The 18,738-nt window shown below is 39.0% G+C and overlaps 1 protein-coding gene across 3 annotated transcripts in view; it reads right to left on the bottom strand.

The window, feature by feature from the left end:
- Window positions 1-4,672: 4,672 nt before the first annotated feature.
- ldlrad3 (low density lipoprotein receptor class A domain containing 3) overlaps window positions 4,673-18,738 on the bottom strand; it is a 98,489-nt gene continuing 84,423 nt past the window's right edge. For 2 of the 3 annotated variants that reach the window (XM_037766761.1, XM_037766760.1), the window contains exons 5-6: window positions 8,209-8,611; window positions 4,673-6,949 (exon numbers count right to left, since the gene is read on the bottom strand). In XM_037766761.1, the coding sequence (XP_037622689.1) occupies window positions 6,745-6,949; window positions 8,209-8,611 (608 nt within the window). In that variant the 3' untranslated portion in view covers window positions 4,673-6,744. The remainder of the gene's footprint in view (window positions 6,950-8,208; window positions 8,612-18,738) is intronic. The other variant, XR_005206557.1, reaches the window with a different exon arrangement.

Here is an 18,738-nt window from a genome sequence, read left to right as displayed (position 1 = left end):
CAGGGTGGTGGATATCTGGTTGAGATACATGAGGTTGTGGGTTCGATCCTTATGTGGCACAGTCTGTTTTCAGTTCTAACTTCTAATGATGAAGTCAAATATACGAAGAGAACAGTCCTCAGTGTGTGTGGCATTGGTGGCTAGGTTGCTAAGTTCCCGGTTCTGGCTGCGGCAGAGCAGGGTTCGATCCCCACCCTCACATCGATGCCCGGTGCCCGACAGTGGAGTGAGACGAGCGTATCCACCCAGGGTTTCGGAGAGATACAAGTTGGGGGTTATGCAACAGAAAACCCAGTATACATATATATATTAAAAAGTAATAAATTAATTATATATAATAAACAATATTATACATTACACAACCCTGATATATGATAGTGCATGTGGCATTGATATATAACCCTCATATATAACCCCAACCCTAACCCATTATATATTATAACCCTGACCTGTATGATATATATCCCTAACCCTAACCCTGACCTGTGTAATGTATAACCCTAACCCTGACCTGTATAATGTATAACCCTAACCCTAACCTATATAATATATAACCCTAACCCTATCCTATATAATGAATTGACATTTTTCGACATACCATACTATGACTTTTTTTCGACATACTACAATATGACTTTTTTCATGAAATATTTTGAAATGCTATACTATGCCTTATTTGGTGAATTTTTTTGACAAACTATACTATGACTTTTTTGGTGACATTTTTTGACATGTGTTACTATGAATTTTTTTCATTACATTTTTCAACATACTATACTTTCACTTTTTTCGACATAATACACTATGACTTTTTTTGGTGACTTTTTTTTAAATGCTATACTATAACTTTTTTCATGAAATTTTTCGAAATGCTATACTATGCCTTATTTTGTGAAATCTTTTGACATACTGTACTATGATTATTTTGGTGAAATTATTTGACATACTATACTATGACTTTTTTTGGTGAAATTTTGCGACATACTATACTATGACTTTTTATTTTTTCGACATTCTATACTATGACGTTATACATTTTCTTGACATACTATACTATGACTTTTAAAATTTTTTCGACATACTATAGTCAAACTTTTTTTCAACATAATAAACAATGACTTTTTAGTTTTTTCGATAGACTATACTATGCCTTTTTTTCAAAATACTATACTATGATTTTAAATTTTTTTTGACATACTATACTATGAGTTTTTTCCGACATGTTACTATTTTTTTGGTGACATTTTTTTAAATGCTTTACTATGACTTTTTTTCATTAAATTTTTCGACATACTATACTATGACTTATTTTCAACATACCACAAAATTACTTTTTAATTTTTTTGACATACTATAATATGTCTTTTTTTCGACATACTATACTATGATTTTAAATTTTTTTTGACATACTATACTATGAGTTTTTTCCGACATGTTACTATTTTTTTGGTGACATTTTTTTAAATGCTTTACTATGACTTTTTTTCATTAAATTTTTCGACATACTATACTATGACTTATTTTCAACATACCACAAAATTAGTTTTTAATTTTCTTGACATACTATACTATGACTTTTAAAAATGTTTCGACATACTATACTCTGACTTTTTGTTTTTTCGACAGACTATACTATGATTTTTTTTATTTTTTTGACATACTATAATATTAATTTTTTTTATTTTTTTTGACGTACTATACTATGACTTCTTTCCGACATGCTACACTATGACTTTTTTGGTGACATTTCTTGACATGCTTTACTATGACTTTTTTTCGACTTACCACAAAATTACTTTTTAATTTTTTTGACATACTATACTATGACTTTTTTATTTTTTCGACATACTATACTATGACATTTTTTAATTTTCTCGACATACTATACTATGACTTTTTTATTTTTTTCGACATATTGTACTGACTCCTTTTCGGCATACTTGACAATGATTTTTTTTTTATTTTTTCGTCATAATATACTATGACCTTTTTGTTTTTTCGACAGACTATACTCTGATTTGTTTTATTTTGTCACATACTATACAATGAGTTTTTTTTTATATTTTTTCGACATACTATGCTATGACTTTTTTTGGTGAAATTTTTGACATGCTTTACTTTGACTCTTTTTCATGCAATTTGTCAACATACTTGAAATGCTATACTATTCTTTTTGTTTGGTGAATTTTTTTACATGCTTTACTATGACTTTTTATCATGAAATTCTTCGACATACTATACTATGACTTTTTTTCAACATACCACACTATGACTTGACATTTTTTTCACATACTATACTGTGACTTTTTTTTTATTTTTTCGACAAACTATACTATGACTTTTTCCATTTTTTCGACATACTGTAATATGACATTTTTTCTACATATTCTACAATGACTTTAAAAAAAAAAAAAAAAAATGTTGACATACTGTAATATGACATTTTTTTAAACACACTATACTATGACTTTTCATGGAATTTTTCAAAATGCTATACTATGCCTTATTTGGTGAAATCTTTTCGACATAGTATGACTTTTTTATGACAAACATAATATACTATGACTTTTTATGACATTTTTATGGTATACTATAGCTTTTTATGGCATATCTATGACTTTTTTATGGCATACTATACAATGACTTTTTAAATTACATTTGTATGACATACTATTCTATTTTTTTTTTTTACAACATATTCACGACAAACTATTCTCTGCTATGTTTATGATTCCTTTATGGCATATTATACTATAATATCTTAATGATTTTTTGACATTTTTATGACATGCTAAATTATGATATTTCTATGATTTCATATGACATGTTTATGACATACTTTATGTACTGAAACAATAATCCAAGTATCTGTAATACTTTTACTCTACTGATGTTTCCTTACTCTGAGTTTGTCCAGTATCCTCTGCTTGTCTGAGATCTCGCCTCGGATGTGGCTGAGCTGCTTCTGATGAGCCTCCCTGTGGTTATCCAGCTGCTACTCCAGCGTTTACTGGAGGACGGAGATGCAAAACAACACATTACAGACCTGTGTACAGATGGTAGTGTTTTTCAGGTCCACCTCTCCTCACCTTGATGTCCTCGTCTCCATCCAGTCTACTGCTCCTCCCCCAACACCTTGTGTCTCTTCTCTGAGAACCAACAAAGAAGATAAATGAGCTCCTTAAATGGGCTGTAATGTCAGCTTGAGGTATTATGAAGCTCTGGACATTAGAGATAATGATATTCATGGGAAGTGTAAATCACACTGAATGATGTCTGAATGTCCATGTCTATTACAGACCATGTCCTATAACTTCATGAATTTTCAAGAAGTTTATAACAAAGCTAAAGAGGTCACTGAATTTAAATTTTTTTGTACGCTTTCAATATTCAACAACAATAAACACAACGAAGATGTTTATCTCAGTTGGTCTGTATAACGTTCCTCTTCTTCCCAGATGTCCTCCATTGAGGACATGCAACAAATATAGCTGCTGCACAGCTGTGAGTCAGGGCCGGGCATTTTGAGGAGGAAGAAGAAGGAGGAGGAAGATCAATGAGAAATGCAGGACTGTCCGTTATCATTACACCTTTAAGGCATTAGCATGTGTGTTCAGCCTCAACCAGGTTTCGGACTCACAACTTCACATACCAAGGGCAAGTCACTATCCTGGTAAGCTTACTGCCTAGGGAAACTACTACTTTACACTCTGACTTCACACTATGACTTAGGGTTGCATGTACAGGCAGATTTCAAACTAGTGTTAAAAATTCAGTTATCAAGACAAAATTCTGAGAATTTGCGTACTTCACTTAGACAACATAGAGATGCCTGTAATTCATTTTGACAAAGATTGATAGCTCCATAACTGATGTTTAAAGATGCTCCATTTCCATTCACTGCACTGGTTTACATGAGAATAGAATTAAAAATATTGTCCAAAATGCAGTTTTTGAGATAAAATTCTGAAATGTACCGCACTACATCTACCATGACCTCAAAATATGGTAATTTATTTTCATAAACATTGAACTTTGTTTAGCGAGAATTTGCAGTCACTGTGTATAGTACTCTTTACACTAAAACATTTTAATGCACTGTGGGCTTGATTTTTCTGGCTGTACCTTTATTGTTTTTTTACAAAGTTTATTAATCAATGTGATGGCCAGAACTGTGCCAACATACCATCATATATTACCCTTAATAAAAGTAACTTAAAGAAAAAAAAAGGTGACAAATTTGTATTTAAAAGCCTCTAGGCTCTAGTTTTAAAATAAATACATATTTTGATATTCATATTGCTTTGGGTTGTAGGGCAGATATCAGGGCAATAAAAGTACACATTTGAATTAAATCCAAGCATTAGGTGAAAAATGACATGAGTTTAAGTACGTATGAGTATGTTTAAATTGTGGTATGGTACATTTTCTTAAGTAAGAGATCTGAATGCTTTCACCACAGAATGTTTCATTCTCTCCGTCCACAGTATAAACTCAGATGGCATTCCTGCTACTAAATCTTTATTATTTGAGGATATGTGATATAAGGTTTGTCTGTCTGGGGCACAGGCTGGCGGTAAAGCTCCAGACTTTGCAATAAACATTATGACAATATATTAAGTTGCTGAGAAAATGTAATATTAGATCTCCAGGAAGACTCATACACACAGGATCTGAGTCAGAATTTTATATTACTTTCAATGTACAGAATACAAGGGATAAAAAGATCATGATGGCAATGTCACAAATATGTAAATAACTAACCTCATGAGATCAAATCAGAAAAATAGGAAAAACATTCCTTAAAACAAAACCAACATAAAAACAACAGAACAGACAGACTGGGATAAATTTTGTCCTGAGAAATGTTTTCCAGTTTTACAGCAAATAACATGAATTCTGATTTACTCAATAAACCTTTGTACATTTTAATATAATAAAGGTACAAATAGTTGTTGTGACACATATAATCACTGCTTTGGAGGGTAATATCCTTGGGTTAAGGTTAATAATGATTATCTTTGGTTTGATTGTTTTTCTTGTGCCTGCACACTTTACTGCTGGCTCTGGAGGAAAAGAAAGATGTAAAGCACAACTACATTTACACATTCACATCTCACTTTAAACTCTACTTTTTAAATAGATTTCTTTACTTCCCCTATCTTGTATGTACAGTGTTGAACACTTTGAAATGAACGAACAAAGGTCAAAAGACAATAGTAAATTTACAAAAACAGATCCTTCAGATATGGATTTGATGGTCATTGTCTAATACTACTGAGGATGATTTTCCAGAATGACATAGTTATATACATTAAAAAATGATCTGAGACATGATATTCCTAAATGTATATTGTCATGTGAGCTTACCAGGCTGTCGTTGTTTTTAGAGGTTCTAAATAGGCGATTTGTGTCCACAAACATATCACAAGCAAAGGCACTAAGGGCCAAACAGGCACACAATAAGGCCTCAACAAAATCATTTTGATTTCTTTTTTTGTGTCTACATTAAAAACATGATTGGTCTTCAAACAGAAATGTAATAAAAAAGTTCTCTTTGCCAACAGAGGTGATTCTTTTGCTTAGAGGAATGATGTATGCAACTCACTTGGTAAGGATATATACTTTTGTATATATAGCATTTCTACTCAGCATTATTTAAAAAAAAATCTCAATGGTCCTTTTCACATTTTTTAGCTTGTAATTTAACCAAATGACAACAAGAAATATTGTGGAAAATATTGTGGAAAATATTGTGAAAAAGCGCAAGACCTCCACTGCTCATCTAGATATCTCTCTTACATTTTTCTCAGAGGAAACACTTCACTAATATGGGTTTAGTTTGAAGTACCACTAGACGAAGTTACAAAATGTTATTTTTTTTACTACAACCAGTCCACTGTAGAAATATTATCAGGTCATTGTTCACATCATCTCTGAAAAAAAAAAAAAACACATTTTGAGTACCGCTGATTGAGCTGCTCTTGTACATCACATCTGTATTTGTTTCTGTTAAACTATTACAAAATTACACTACACTACTATATCGTCTTCATTTTGACTTTTAAAAGTGTATCAACTTCAGTAAGAATAAGGCTGATTGAATCATGTGATTGCTAAAGTGATCTAAGTACAGTAAATCATCAAATGTAGCAGTGATCCTCAACAGTACAGAATTTATCTAGCATTCAGGTATTTGAACACAATAAAAATAACATTGTAGATGTGAAATGTGAAGTACAGTTAGGAGTGTTGCAAAATGGTGCATGACCTTGACTCAAGTGTTGCCAAAGTGTGAGAATTACACCGCTCTGTCATGACTATACTATACAATGATCATTTCAGGTGCCACATTTTGCTATCACGTATGATATAATGAAGGAACTCCTACTTCTTTGCAGATGCAGGCTGTGGTCACTGGTGGGTATCATTACACAGTATTTCTCCAAGAAACAGATGAGAAATGAATGGATGTGGAACTGGTTAAGGTGTAGCGGAGCCGTGACCCCAGCAGGGGGAGCCAGCATACAAGATCCGTCTAGCAGGATGAGCTCGTCTTAGTCCAGTGCTTCAGTAAGCCTAAGCGTAGGCGATGAGTTTAGGACACCGTTTAGTCTACAGTCTCTTAGTCCTTGTTGATTCTCCTCAGCAGGACTTTGCTGTGGACTGTCCTGGGCCTCGTGGCCCTGCAGCCTGGTCCTTCAGTCCTGCAGAGTTCTAACTAGTTCTACCAAGAGAGCGAGGCTACAGCTGGTCCGACTCCTCTCTGGAGCTTGAACTCGGCTGCATGCCTGAGGGCACAGTTCTGGGTGTGGAGGGTGCAGAGGGATGTGCTCTGGGATGACTCAAAGGGTCTTGTGGGCCCTCGTATTGAGGCAGCTCGCCATCTGATGGAAGTTCCCCATCTGAGAGGTATGGGGGAGGAGGGAGATCAAACCAGGGAGGCCGACTAGGGGGAAAAAACAGAAGAAACAGAGAGAGGAAGAATGTGATGTCAGGGCCATGAGCTATTACATAAGGACTGTACTGTGATTTTTTATTATTTTCACTGGGACCAGCAGCTAGCAAAGATTAAAGATGTACACCCCTTCAATCATTCTGAAGCTGGTAGTGAAGTGATGTCAGAATATCATTCTCTACATCAATGTTCACTACATTTCTGTGTGTATTTTAAACAGTAGCAATCCTCTGTATAATCATTTATTGTATATAATTAAATAAATAATATATAATAGTAAATGAGTAACTAGTAGAGCAGAGGGTTAATTGATTGTGCATTAAAGCAGCAGTGGGTAGAAATGGAGCAAATATGATTAAAAAAAAGTTATTTTTATAAAACGGTCACTATATCCTGACAGTAGTGCATGAGACAGGTAATCTGAAAAAAAAAAAATCAGGTGCCTCTGTGTCCTCCGGTGCTCCTAATGACATCTGTAAGATTTCACAGACCGAAGGTTGTGACCCGGAAGCCATGTTGAGACCAGTTGAGGAAATACCAAGCACCGCCCACCAGCCGGAGCAAACTTTCACATTTTACAACTAAACAGTACACTACAAGATGTTTCGGAAAACATTTGAGGCGAGAAATAGGCATTACAGTAACAGAATATTGATTCATATTTGATCAGCACTGCCTTGTTTGACTGTTTGATCGGAGTTTGAGAGCTGCCTCCGTTGAATGAACAGCCAATAGGAACACTCTCTCTCTGAAATGACCTGTGGTTGGCCAAAGTCTCCTGTCACGGACTAGATTCCTGAAAGCCTGAAAACAGAGCCATGAGGAAGTACAGGAGTCTAGTTTTCTCTCAGAACACTTAAATTACAATATGCTGAAAGATTATTATGGAATTTTTGCCCAATGATGCCAAAAACTTTCTGCCTACGGCAGGTTTAAATGCAAAATCACATAAGAGCACCACTGAGACGGATGCGTACGGATATCTCTGATTGCATCCTTTACTACAGATTTAGTCTGTGTATGAAAATTAACTACATGAGAGAAAATGAGCTTAAAAGCAAATTAAATTACAGTTGTATTACGTTGTATTAAAATTATACACTAAATTAGATTATACTTTGCTAGAGAAACAACTTTTAGCGCCACTATTTCTGCTTTAGTCGTTGTTCACAGTGCAAAGCTAGCTCTACGGATACAGCCAAATGATTTATAAACTACCATACAGCTGTTAGAATCAGTATTTCTTTCACCTGACATCCAGAACAGCTTGTGAGTAGGATGGAGGTGAGTCCATGGAGAGTCCGGAGGGGTAAAGGGTCCCAGACAGCAGCTGCAGTGCCTGAGGAGTTGAGCTGTACTGGCCAACTGCAGTGGGGGACCCGGGGGAGAGACCTGGACCGCCGGGATGGACGTGGCCCCGGTCCAAAATGACCAGCCGGGACAGCAGCAGGGGCTGGTGGTGGTGGTGGTGGTGCGAGCTCCCTCTCACGCCTCTGGGCAGCAGGACGCTCCGCTTCCTCTGGTGATGGAGCACCAAGGCCAGCAACGCCACCACCAGGACGAAGATAACGGCGCTGCCGATGACGGCGTAGGTGATGCTGGGGTAGTAGCGCAGGCGATAGTCCAGTGTCACAAAGTCCTGCCCCGGAGCTTCTGTGGGGGAGAGGAGAGCAAATTGAGGGTGGATGATGTAGGAGGATGAGTGGTGGCGAGGACGACAAAGAGGGGAATGGAGAGGGAAACAATTTAAGGGAATAGGTGGTTGAGGAAACAGGAGGATGAGTGGTGGCGTTGCACAGCTCGGGGAATAAAGAAGGGAGTGAGGGAGACGGGCATGAATATCAAGCAGTAAATTGTTTTCAGGTTCATTCTGTGTGATTCAATAGAGGCAGCCTCTCTTGGAGATGAGATGAGAGCGCTACATAATAAGCATAACAGCAGTCAGACTCTCCCCGAGAGCTTCCAGAGACGAGGAGAACAAATGGAGCAGCGGCGTGTTCAGTGCAGAGGCTAGTTTGAGCCCACAGTTCACAAGCAAGAGACCTCACTCCTTATTATGAAGAAAGAGAAAGAACAGAGAGGCTAAATAATTCTTTGTGAGGACAAAACAGCTCACAGCAAGTTTCGATAAAACACGACTTGAGTTGCTCGGCGTTTAGGATGAGAGAAGGCACCAGAGGCCGTCACGCATTACCATGTTTGTCGCAGGGAAACAGGCAGTCTGCGAACTACCTAGGAATCCAGGCGACTTAACGTTCGCGTGGCCGGTGGTGAGAAACGCAGAGCAGCCAACTCGCTGCCTGAAATGAGGAAAGGGAGTACTGTAATGCCAGAGAGCACTGCAGCTTATTATTCCAGATGGGATGAGGGAATAGCACTTAAACATTTCCGCTGACTGATATTACAGCGTGAGAATTTCAATCAGGCACTCGGGGTGAGGCTCATGTAAATGGTGTTTCTGCTGCTTACCGGCAGACAGTACTGTTGAACTAAGGAGAGAGGGAGGGAGAGTGGAAGGAATCCTATTTATTACGGAGCTGCAGTATGGGCTGTGCTAATGAGGAATGAGCTACATAAAAGTCTTTTACAGTTGCTGTTTCAGTTCAAATTACACTAATGCCTCAGGGGGCTGTAAACATCAAACCTCCGTGTGCCTCTTAAAAGTTCAAAACACCCTTTGGAGTACTGTCTATGCTCTGTCTTCGAGGATTGTGTGTTGCTGCTTAACAGTGTGTATTAACGCCTAATATACACTTTAAACGACTCACATCTCTGTCCACTAGACATCATGCTGAGGATATTGCCCATAAAGCTTGCCAGGAAGTGACCATTGCCAGATATCTCGAGGTTGAATCAATAGTCCGAAAATGCTTCCATCTATAAGGATTAGATCCCCGGAAACTGAAAAAGCAGGCAAGACCTTTTGGAGCTTTTTGAAGTATTCCAGGCTTACATAGACTTACAGGCTCTTGGGGGATATTGTGTTTAGCACAGGGTAGAGATTCCCCCCAACATGTACAAGCTAGAGCTACAGGGTGAAAGAAACGAAACGAAACGAGATGTGCAGAGCTCCACAAAAAGTCAACCAGTGTGACCCTGTTTTGGTGAGTTATCGGTGTGCAGGGACTGAAATTAACTTTTCAACTGCCTGCCACTGTGGCAGGCAAAGGTATTTTTTTGTCTGCCACAAATGAAGGAATAACATTTTAGATCTGATGTCCTTCAATGTCCGATATATTTTAAATAAAAAACATATGCATGGTAAATTACAGTGTTCAAATTGCACAATAGCTTCCGAAGAGCCCTATTTTTCAGGGATGGGAGGACTGTACTGTACAATGTTATTGTCATCTATAGTGGTTATTTGCATGTACACAATTCAAATATTTATGATTATATTAAATATTTGCTTTGATTAAAAAAAATCTTGGCATTAGTAGTTTTTTAATTATGTATTATAAGCTGCTTAGAGCTAACAGTTAAACAGGTCATAATTCCTTCTCTAATATGTATTTTACATTGCTGTGAAAACATCTTCTTCAAACAACTGTAGTTATTCAAGGTTCTTGCCAAAAACTTAATTTTACGAAATTACATTTGAACACACCATGATAACGTTGTGATCTACATTTGCTCAATAGTTATTTTTACTGAGCAGAGCTTGAACACCTAATAATGTAATAGCACCTCCGTTAACACCAGTAGCCTGTTATTTAACAAAGCAGGACTGTGCTGCCCACCGGCTCCTAACAGGTAACGTTACTAACTCTCCCCCTGGTGATTTCAACACAGATTTGTTGTTCAGTGTCGCATTATCAGGGAACAAATAGGGTGCTTCCCCTCAGGTTTAGTAGTAGTAGTAGTAGCGCCATGCTTTTAAGCGTTTTTTTTTCTCTCCGCAATGTTGTTGTCCCAAACAAACTGAAACATGATACAGCGTGCGTATGCGTCATTGTGCATGCGTAACTGTGCATGCGTAACTGTTGGAAAGCACTGAAGAGGAATCAATAGTCACAAAGGCATGACATGCCAAGGAATTGGACAACTAGGAAACCGATTCTCTGTTCCCATCCCCGGCGTTTGTCTGCCAAAGTGGCGGATGTCCTGACAACTTTATCCACCACTGCCAACAATTTACCTGCATTTGGTGGGTGGTGGGTGCTAATTTCAGACCCTGTAGGTGTGATTTACAAAGCTACACCGACTAAAGGGAACTCCACTTTCTGATTCCAAGTAGATTATGTAATATATCTTCATATGTACTGGATTTCAAATCCTGCATTGATAGAGGTCACAATGCGTACGTAAAAGAATAGTTCCACATTTTGGGAAATACATTTTCTTGCCGAGAAACCACTCATCATTCTGTACAGTAAAATATGACGTTACAGACAGCAGCCGGCTGGCTTAGCTTAGCACACCGACTGAAAAACAGGACATATGGAAGCAGCCTGGCTATGTTTCTTTAATACTTCAATTTAAAGTTGACGTTTCACCTTCATCTGGGTTACAGACTATTTCTTGGCCGGGCTACAGTGACTTCCTGGAGTCTCTGCCGGTTGCCCGGAAACCTTACGACGACGGCAAAACTCCAGGAAGTGACTGCGCCTCCAGAAATCGTCTGGCACACATCCCCTGTAACACTGCAATGTGTCCTTTTTACATTTCAGTTTTCTGTGCAGATTAAACAGACGAGATATAATGTTTTAATAAGTGAGCTTTAGAGGTGCACTTAAGTGGTTCTGTTACCTTCTGACAGATGGAGGCTAGCTGTTTCCCCCTGTTTCCAGTCTTTATGCTAAGCTAAGCTAAGCGTCTGCTGGCTTCATGTTCAACTGACAGATACGAGAGTGGTACCAATCTTCTTGTCTATAACTCTCAGCAGCGAGTGAGTGTATTTCCCAAAATGACAAACTACTCCTTTAAGTGAAAGGTGCTGGGGGTTGGAGAGACTATCAAAGCCCAGTATTAGTCAGACCATTTGTGTTGACAAAGCAACAAGCTATCATTAGAGGAGGAGTTCTTTTGAGCTTGTTTTCTCATTCTTCCAGACACCATGCTGCATGTTTCCTCTGTCTACCTGACCTTGAAGGCCTGAGGGAGTCTTCAGCAGTGTGTGTGTGAGAGTGTGTGTGCACACATGCTGTTGAATTCCCAACAACGACCAGCCTGGCATACAGCCTATTTATGTACCAGTGTGTAGTCAGAGGCCCCATGCCTTAATTAAATCTAATCTAATTCAGATGCTCCACTCGCCCGCTGCCCCAACCAGCCACCAGCCAATAAAACAAGCCCCCTCGACCCCTCCCTTGTGATTTAAAATTGGCCAGTCTTTCACGCTACCAATTAATTATGAACTGGACTCTCAGCAGAGAAAGGCCAAAACAAAGAAGAATTATTTCCATAATTACCTAGTAAAAAAAAAGCACAAATAAAGAGATCCCACCGCTGCCACCCATTGCCGCCTATCAGGTTTCAGTGCAGTCCTCCGGGAGCAGAGAGAAACACACACAAAAGGAACTCATAATGCAGTAACATTAACAATGGGAGCCTATTCGGTACATTAGCGATAGAGGCTGTGAAAGGCTGCTTCAAATCACACAGGAGATGAAAAGACAGAGAGAAAATGAAAAAGAGACTGAAGCAAGCTTCTTTTCTGTCAGAGGCGAGAGGTCCTGTGTGTATGTGTCTGCACCCCCTCCCCGCTGTGAGTGTGATTGAGCTCCGCATTCGGTGTTCAGCCCATTTTGAGCTGTTAGTTGTAGTTACGGTACAAAGAAAGGTGTGATCACCATATTCAAAGATAGGTGAGGGGGGAGGGGGTCGCACAATAACGATGGTGATTCAGATTCAAAAGAAAAGAGTCCTAATCATACTGTACGGACGCATCATTCACACTGTATGTCCTTTGAAGGAAGGAAATTTCATTTCTGTGAAGTATGGATTCGCACATCAAAGTCCTGGATAGCTGAGATGTGTTTAAGGTACATCAAAGGAACAAGGGAAAAGCCACACACTCATGATTAAATCATTCTATTTAAATTCTATGGATGAAAAAATCCTGTATGTATTGCCAATCAGTAACGTTCTGACTGACATATGTTATGTTTAAGAAACTTACCTTCGTTGTGTTTGACTGGTTTTCAAACTTTTACCATCACCCAAATCTCTCTTGATGGTGTGCTCACACTACATATAGAGTAGCCTATTGCCTGGTCCTGCTAGCATCTCTGACGGTGCTACTTTGTACCAAATTCATTTGATGTAACTGTCATGATCAAAGCTGAACATCAAAGTTCACTAGAGGCTTTCCTGTCTCGTCAAACTTGACTTGAAAGGCTAGAGTAGGCTACATATGTGCTGTCGGAAGTGCTTGGACACTGTTGACCGCACAAGGGGTGAAGTCTTTTTAGCTTATTCAGCTTCATACAAGTCTTGTGTGACACAACAACAACAACTGGAATGCTAAAGATCTGCTGCATGGCCTGCTGTCAGTCAGGATACAAGTTGAAGTAGATCAGTGATTTCTCAACCAGGTGTACTTGTACGCCATAGGGTACTTTTGCAGTTGTCAAGGTATAGGCAAGCAAGCAGATTTGTCAGCTGCTTGCTTTGCTCCATGAGTACACTTACTTCTTTTTGCATACCGCCACCTCCTGGTTGAGTCTAGGTGCGCATCCCTAAACACCTGTGTGTAACTGCGTCTCTGTGTAAACACATAGCTAACTTAATGCTGAAAATGCCTTTGATATTCTTTCTCATTACGGGTGTAAGAAAATATCGAAATAATTAATATTGTGATATTATGTTTTGTGATACTGTATCGATTCTTGAAAACACTGTATTGATTTTCATTTAACAGTTTATATGCAAAGATGAACTCAGTCAATACGTTTTTTAATTGGCAAAGAGATGCGCCCTCTCGGTGTATGTGCCCTTTCAAAGTAGTGCTATGATGTTGGATGTTACAGGACTGTGATAAAGACAAATGCAGATCCCACTTTTGTGATTGCATTAAAAAAAAGTAAACTTTTTTACTCAGATTTTATGCATATGGTGGTGTGTTCTTTAAACTATGATAGTTTTCCTAAAATTATATCGCCTTGCTTAAATAAATTTGTGTACAATTTAATTTGTATCAATACGTTTTTGTTAACCAAATATATATTTACAAACTGTGTAAATACATGTTTTATGTACTGTAGGCATAATGTATGCAATGAAATGCATACAAAAATACATCAAGTGGGATATATTACCAAGATATACTTATAAATATAAATATATCAAAGACACTTGATGATGATCAATGGTCATGCACCTGCTGAATTAGGGTACTGGCTCCTTTTTTGGTCCAGTTCAGGCACTGGTAGCTATATATAAGTTATCACATGTAAATTTGTTTTTCATTGCATGACGGTAAGTCTCACGGTCAATGTGCAGCCCTGTAAATAGTTGAAATAGATAGCTAAAAGTAATGGATATAAGCTTTATAAAGCTCGACTAATGGTAATGGTTGAAATAACTAAAAGTAATAGATAAATGGTTTAACAAATCAGCTTTTTTCATTATTCATCATCTGGAATTTCATCTCGAGGGTGTAAACCTAACCTCGGGAACATGTTGGAGAGAATTTCTGAGTGGAGCTGCATGTTTAATAGTTGCTGCATATAGTAGATGTACTTGTGTTCAACATAAATAACCTCACTCTGCAGCTCTCCCGTGACATTGGCACCTCTAACAGTGCTTCTATACTCTATTCATAAACTCATAAACCTTCCATATGTGGAGGCTTGGGGAGCGGGGGGGGGCAAGGTGCAGCCTCTCAACTCAACCACTTTAATTACATCAGAGTGCCTTCTCCCCACATCTCTCCCCTCCCCTCCCATCCTCCTCTTCACCACTCCTGTGCCTTTTGTTTCCCCCTCTTGCTTCTCCTCTAATGCCTCCCTCTTCCTCCCCCTGCTTTCCATTTCTCCCTCCTCTCCTCTGTACCCGCTATTCCGCTCTATACTCTTCTCGTTGGTAATTTACTGTCATGGAGATGACATGTACCTTGCTGTTATGATATACAACAACTGTACTCAGCCTGGATTAGGCACTCCATGGAATGCTTATCAACAGTAAAAACCTGTTGAATCTCGATTTTCAATCTTACTCCACTTTCTCTTCTTTTCCCTTTTACAATCTCCAGCCTTGTTCCTTCTTCCACTGCCTCTTCTCTCTCCAATAGTCTACCACTCTCTCTTTTTTTGCATTTCATTATCTCCCGCCCGCATCAATCTTATTATCCCCTGCATGAGAAGAAAGAATTATAGGGACATGGAGAGGTCACCGACAGCACAACAGTGGACAGAGAGGAGAGGAGCTTTAAGAGGACAGAGCTAGAAACTGATGTGGACATGTCCAAAAGGAGAGGGAGGAGAGGGAGGAGAGATGGGCATATAGTGTTTTTTCATCTAATCTCCTCTACCGCAGACTAAGAAAATTGAACTCCACACACGTTGCTCCAAACCAGCCTTAAATCTATTACAAGAGACAGAGTCACACAGACCCCCTGCTGGATCTCTTCAGTACCAGGAACGTACTCTTTTTGGCTGGATCTCTTTTAGTGTTGCTCTCTTCTATTGTACATCTTTCCTTTCTAAACCTGGCTAACAAGCCTCATTTTCTTTGACACTTTCCTTTATTCTTCTTTTGTGTGAAATCTAGTCCTGGCATTGTCAGGGATTCAGGCTTGACTCAGTTGGCTCATACTAGGTACTAACTAAAGATCGACTGATACTGGAATGGCCTATTTTTAGCTTACCAATCAAAAAGCAAAGACAACGTTATCTTTCAACTCTAAAATGTCCTGATGTTTACATACAGTATCTTTGTCTTACTGTCACAGTGAAATGGAAGTGAGAGCGTTTTAATCATCAGTAATGTAATGTGGCATATTTCCAAGTGAAACGGGCATTGTTACAAGAGGGTTTTAAATCCTTCCGAGTTTATTAGACCACTCAAAAGTAGGCATGGCTGAGTGAATACAGTGCAATATTGAGATACGGTGAGATACAGAATTATTTTTAAAAGTTTTTGCCGACTGAGATCCAAACACACTTCCTATGATGTCACTCGGCTAGCCACAACAACCAACAAGGGTCAACCAACAGTCAAATGTGGTTTTGTATAAGGTTGTGTCTGAAAGGAAATATTTGCAAAACTCTTGCGAGACTCGCTACCCGACGACCTATCCTAACCTTAACTATTCAAGGTCAATGCCTAACCCTAACCATCTCGCAAGAGTTTCCCAACTTGTGGGTTACCTTCTACAAGACGACCTTTGTATAATAAGTTGGGTTGCCCCAAATCACATCTGATTGATTAAACTTATACTACCCCAAGTTCACAATCAGTCAGCAAACATATTTTAACGTTTTACAGGAAGAGAGGAGAGGTGTTTTGATAGAAAAATACTCAAAAATTATTTTGAACACATATTTAGCAGATAAATAACACAGGATTACATTGTGTCTTTACATAACTACATTTAAAAGATCCTTATCAATATATACTGGAAAAACAAAGTTTGGAAACTTGTGTTTGGTGGATTATTTCTCTGTTGTTACAATGCTAATTGGCATTGTATTTTACATCGTTGGAAAGCCTGTTTATTTACCTTCGCAATGATGTCCAACTTGTAAGGATCATGCATTTGTGGGATGAGCAGCACAGCTGATTATGTGGGTAGCGCCCAAGAAAAATTTGCCAAAATGCTCCGTCAATGGTAAACAGTGTATTCTCCTGTTGGTGTTGACTCTTGTTTTGAGTTGTTTGGTGGATTGGATGATTGAACTCTCTATCAGTAACAAGGAACAAACAAGACATATTGGCTATTTTACACTTTATTCATTTAATACACCGTCAGGAGCCTCAGTAGCGGTGGAAGATCCATACGCAGCAACAACAGCCGGGCACCTCCTCCTCATGCTGGTCACCAACCTGGTCACACGTTGCTGTGGGATGGCGTTCCATTCCTCAACCAGGATTCGTTGCAGGTCAGCCAACGAGGTTGTGTTGGTCACTCTAACACGTAGAGGGTTAGAGTGACCCAAGCTGATCCTACAAGTGTTGAATTGGGTTGAGGTGTGGACTCTTGGCAGGCCGTTCCATTCTCTCTACTCCCACATTGTGGAGGTAGTCTGTGATAACCCTGGCTCTGTGGGGGTGAGCGTTGTCATCTTGGAGGATGAAGTTAGGTACCAGATTGTGGAGATATGGGATCGCCACTGGCTGCAGAATCTCATCCCGATATCTCCCTGCATTGAGATGGCTTTCAATGATGACAAGCCTTGTTTTGCCAGTGAGGAAGATGCCGCCCCACACCATGACACAGCCCCCACCAAAAGCTGTTACTCCATCGGTGCTACAATCAGCATAGCGTTCTCCGCGTCGTCTCCATACTTTGAACCTGCCGTCCGACTTTCGCAGACAGAACCTGGACTCATCACTGAACATGACATTCCCCCACATGTTCAGGTTCCATTGTCTGTGTTGTCGACACCAGCGCCAACGGGCCTGACGGTGAAGGGCGGTCATTGCAGGCTTCCTGGTAGCCTTATGAGAATACACTGTTTAGAGCATTTTGGCAAATTTTTCTTGGGCGCTACCCACATAATCAGCTGTGCTGCTCATCCCACAAATGCATGATCCTTACAAGTTGGACATCATTGCGAAGGTAAATAAACAGGCTTTCCAACGATGTAAAATACAATGCCCATTAGCATTGAAACAACAGAGAAATAATCGACCAAACACAAGTTTCCAAACTTTGTTTTTCCAGTTTAGTTCACTTGTGTTTTGTTTTGGTATACACTAATGGCACAAAACTAATATCGACATATATCATTATCAGTTTATATTTCTAACTCTTAAAGGAACAGTGTGCAACATTTTGGGGTTCTATTAGCAGAAATGGGACATAATATTTCGAACTATGTTTTCATTACTGTATAATCACCTGAAACCAAGAATCGTGTTTTCGTTAGCTTAGAATGAGCCCTTCATATCTACATAGGGAGCGGGTCCTCTTCACAGTGTTTTGTGTATTTTCTACAGTAGCCCAGAACGGACAAACCAAACACTGGCTCTAGAGAGAGCCTTTCACGCTTTTACGTTACCTGAAGACCACCGTAGTTCACCAACGCGCTTGTGAAACTGCGGTGATGTGAGCCGCAGAGCGCAAAACCGTGGTACTGCCAGCCGCCTTCTGACTTCCGCTGCTCCTAAAGTAGTGTTATTATGGTGAGGATGACCTCTGAGCGAGGCGAACGGCGTCACCACAGTTTTGAACTCGGTAGCTCACATTACCGAAGTCTTGGAAAGGGAGGAGTGAGCGGAGGGGTACTCAGTTGGTTGCAATCTGCAACCACACCACTAGATGCCGCCAAATCCTACACACTGTAGCCTACCTTTAAACATTTAGATTGATATTGGCCTCAAAAATCCAGTTTCTTTTAGCTCCAGTAAATTCCTTGGTGATGAGTTTAAAAATATAAATAGCATCTTTTTCAAATTAATCAATTAAAAAAGAATGAAATCATATATACATATATAGTATATCATGATACTGCCCATATGATAAAATCAAAATCAAATCAACCATTTGCACCCATATATTTGTGTGTCTGTGTGTTTTACTGGTAGATACAGTATTACTGTGGGACACCACCTTCTAAAAACAACCCCAAGATTTACGTTATACTATAGCACAGCCCATGAGTAATAAGCTTTCA

Source organism: Sebastes umbrosus, chromosome 4 (assembly GCF_015220745.1).
Source record: "Sebastes umbrosus isolate fSebUmb1 chromosome 4, fSebUmb1.pri, whole genome shotgun sequence".
NCBI lineage: Eukaryota > Metazoa > Chordata > Actinopteri > Perciformes > Sebastidae > Sebastes > Sebastes umbrosus.
This window is presented reverse-complemented; position numbering and strand designations above follow the sequence as displayed.